This window comes from Myotis brandtii, unplaced genomic scaffold (assembly GCF_000412655.1).
Source record: "Myotis brandtii unplaced genomic scaffold, ASM41265v1 scaffold496, whole genome shotgun sequence".
Classification (NCBI taxonomy): domain Eukaryota; kingdom Metazoa; phylum Chordata; class Mammalia; order Chiroptera; family Vespertilionidae; genus Myotis; species Myotis brandtii.
Genome location: NW_005368921.1, coordinates 823,253 through 826,465, shown reverse-complemented (window position 1 = coordinate 826,465; position 3,213 = coordinate 823,253). Strand labels below are relative to the sequence as shown.

Below are 3,213 nucleotides of genomic sequence, written 5' to 3'. Positions count from 1 at the left end.
AAAAAAAAAAGACAACAGCCAACACAACAATAACCATTTGGTGTGAATGAACCAAAATTATACCTTCTTATTTGGTCAGATCGGCCAAAAACTTATTTTTTAGTGTGCCATAGAATTTTAGTCATTAGTTGATGTGTGCCACGAGATGAAAAAGGTTGAAAATCGCTGTTCTAAGAGAAAAACCGGGTACAGTGTCTCTGCAGCCCATTAAGAAATCAATGGTTTCAAACATAGCAAAGATTTCTACCACAGAGTTGTTAAGATAATAGGAAGCTGCAGGCAGAAGGTATGTATTTTATTCAAAAAATGAAAGGAAGTAAAAAATGTGGTGGTTCGTAAGTGTCTGGTGTAGTTTTGTTCTGAATTAAAGAAGGATTGATCCATTATAAAAAATAAAATAACTAAAAAATTAAAAAAAGAAGGAGGATTGATCCAGCAGAGGAGGAGAATTTGAACATACTATGGAAGGGTACTTACAGAAGGTTCCTTAGGAGATTGAAATGAGTGGGATTGCAAGTCTAGGTGAGAAGGTAACTTACGGGCAGACAAGCAGGGCCAAACACCGAACCAGAAGAAAAGAATGGCAGTGAGTAGAATGTAGAAATGGTGAGGGGGAGGGAGGCCTGATTATGCAACGCAAAGAAAGAGACAGGATTTGTTGGGATGAAAGGAGAAGGATGAAAGAATTGGGGACGGGTGGCTGTGGGGATGGTAACAATTTGAACTTATCCACTGTTCATGAGAATTTGAAGCGTTGGCCTCTCACCCCCAAAAGTTACAAGGGTCGCATTTGAGAGTGGATTTCCTAAGTACCAAAGAACCTCTGCCAGTTTCTCATTCTGTCCAGATCCTCCATTTTATAAAACCATGAGCTTTCTTCCTTTCACAACATAGTTGTCGGCTGCCCTCTGCTGGTCGATATTGGTCTTGGCTCTCCAGATATTTAAATCTGAGCGCATGCGCAAAATGGGATTCAGTGGAAGCCAAGTACTGAATCTGTTAGGTAGTATTACAGCATATATTTGATCACATCTACATGTAAGACTTAGTAGAATAGATACAAATAAAATACAATCCTAAATCCCAAGAAGCTTATAGTACAGTCTGAGTGAAGACTAAAACATGTACACATAACCACTGTAAAAAGCATCCATTTACTCAATAAATTTATTTTTATTTTTATTGAAGAGCTTATAGGTGCCAAGAGTTTATATTCTACAGAGGAAACAATTCACATAATAAGATTAGGGCACAGGCCATAGGACATGGTGGGCGACAGGTGATTAGAGAACTGACATTTAAGTGGGGAGTGAGTAGAAGGTGAGGATAAGAAAGATGATTTCAGGCAGAGAACAGCATGAACACGGACAAATACTACTCCGAGAACTAAAATAATGCCAGTGGATGGAAGTAGGAAATATGGAAGAGTGGTGAGAGAAAAGAGACCAAAAGCAGCTCTGGAGAGTTTTTTTAAAATATATTTTTATTGATTTCAGAGAGGAAGAGAGAGGGCTAGAGAGATAGAAACATCAATGATGAGAGAGAACCATTGATCAGTTGCCTCCTGCACACCCGGGCATGTGCCCTTGACCGGAGTTGAACCCACAACTCTTCAGTCTGCAGGCCAATACTCTATCCACTGAGCCAAGCCAGCTAGGGCAGCTGTGGAAAGTTTTAAGGTCTCTGGCTACATTGTGCAGGCTGTGGTACAGCTTTACATATAACTCATGTAGTTCTCACAAGAACTCCGACTTTCCAAATAAAGGCTCCAGCTAGTGGTGGGTCCGGCTTGCACTCGATCCTGAGAAAAGCAGACAGATTTGAGACATAGTTGGCAGGTAGAATAAATATAATTTGTAGAAATTAATTTTTGCACACGTGTATTAAAGGAGATTCCTTGCATGCCATCTAATGAATGGTGGTGGTAGACTGATAGGTTCCAGCTGGAGTCATCAAGAGCCTCAAAGAGGAGGAGCAAACCTGTGTATAGCATAGAAAGTGATTATGGTGGGGGTGGGAAGGAGACAGTGGTGAGGGCGAGCGTGGGAAATACAGCATGAGCAATGGTATGAACCCCTGGAGAAGATGGTGCTGTGCAAGAAATGAAATACAAAAAGAACATCCTCCACAAGTATCTTAGATATTCCCCACAATCAGAAACGGGGGGGACAGGAAGAACTTAGTGAGGTGAGAACAGGTGAGAGAAGGGACTGATTCCCTATCTTGGCTAATACATGGCGCATTTAGCACAGTACCTGGCACCTAGCGAGCACTCAATAAAAAGTGATAGTTATCCCACACTAGCTCCAGCTAGATCTGCGTTCTTTGCTTCAATAGGCCACTCCCCCAAGCCCCGTGGTATCTGAGGCGCACCTCTTCAAGGAAATCCAAATGAGAGCATGCCCTGCCCCTGGGTCTTCATTTGTCATCAGACCTACCAGACATGACTTCCGGTCATCAAATCCAGAGGCGCCCTCTCCTCCTGGAAACTCCAGTTTTGACTATTACAGCACAACAGGTATTCACATTCCCAAACAAAACGTAACCCTTCTTCAAATCCTTTGCTGTTCCCTGCCGAAAGCATGAAACAATGTCAAAGTTCGGCTAGCAAACCTGAAGTTACAGAATTCTGAGAGTGCCTTGTATTCTAGCAGCCGATATGGTTGTGGATAATAAGCTTCCGAGATCGCCCCCATTTCCCCCAAATCCAAGGGTGAGACCTTCCGGCTTCACTTTCCGAGGCAGAAAGGTAAGTGCACGAAAGACGTGCGAAAACAAGGGGTTCCCTTTACAGGTCCTGAAGGGAAGGGGGGGGAAAAAAGCGGCCGTCACGAACAGGATTCGAACCTGTGCGGGGAAACCCCATTGGATTTCGAGTCCAACGCCTTAACCACTCGGCCACCGTGACTCCCAAAACTGCAGCCGGCCTCGCGCTTACAGAAGGAGTCCGCCCGGCGGGGCCGCCCCCCCGCCGGCCGCGCGTCCCCTCCCCGCTCCTCACCTCCCTTCTCTGCCGCTCAAAGGGCAACATCGGGGGGACGGGGGACCCCGGCTGGGAGGGCCACCCACCCAGCGAAGACTCGGGGTCTCAGGGAGCGCAACGCTCTGTAGGAGGCGACGGCGTTGCCTGCAAAGGAAGCAGCTGGCGGGCAGGGGCTGGCCCCGAGGGTGGCGGCCCGGGGACCCCGGGATGGAGGAGGGAGAGGCGCTGGG

The 3,213-nt window shown here is 46.1% G+C and overlaps 1 protein-coding gene, 1 long non-coding RNA gene and 1 other non-coding gene across 14 annotated transcripts in view; 1 reads left to right on the top strand and 2 right to left on the bottom strand.

Moving 5' to 3' along the window:
- Positions 1–1,596: 1,596 nt before the first annotated feature.
- LOC106727891 lies at positions 1,597–3,207 on the bottom strand. The gene is made up of 3 exons (XR_001364139.1): positions 3,070–3,207; positions 2,439–2,571; positions 1,597–1,801 (listed from the first exon to the last, which is right to left on the bottom strand). It is a non-coding gene; the product is annotated as an uncharacterized LOC106727891 (long non-coding RNA).
- SMARCC2 (SWI/SNF related, matrix associated, actin dependent regulator of chromatin, subfamily c, member 2) overlaps positions 2,307–3,213 on the top strand; it is a 24,211-nt gene continuing 23,304 nt past the window's right edge. For 4 of the 12 annotated variants that reach the window (XM_014548090.1, XM_014548092.1, XM_014548093.1 and 1 more), the window contains exons 1-2: positions 2,308–2,518; positions 2,652–2,749. In XM_014548090.1, coding sequence (XP_014403576.1) covers positions 2,392–2,518; positions 2,652–2,749 — 225 coding nt within the window. In that variant the 5' untranslated portion in view covers positions 2,308–2,391. Of the gene's footprint in view, positions 2,519–2,651; positions 2,750–3,213 lie in introns of all 12 variants that reach the window. The other 8 variants (XM_014548087.1, XM_014548091.1, XM_005876731.2 and 5 more) reach the window with 5 other exon arrangements.
- On the bottom strand, positions 2,827–2,908 carry TRNAS-CGA. The gene has a single exon. It is a non-coding gene; the product is annotated as a tRNA-Ser (tRNA).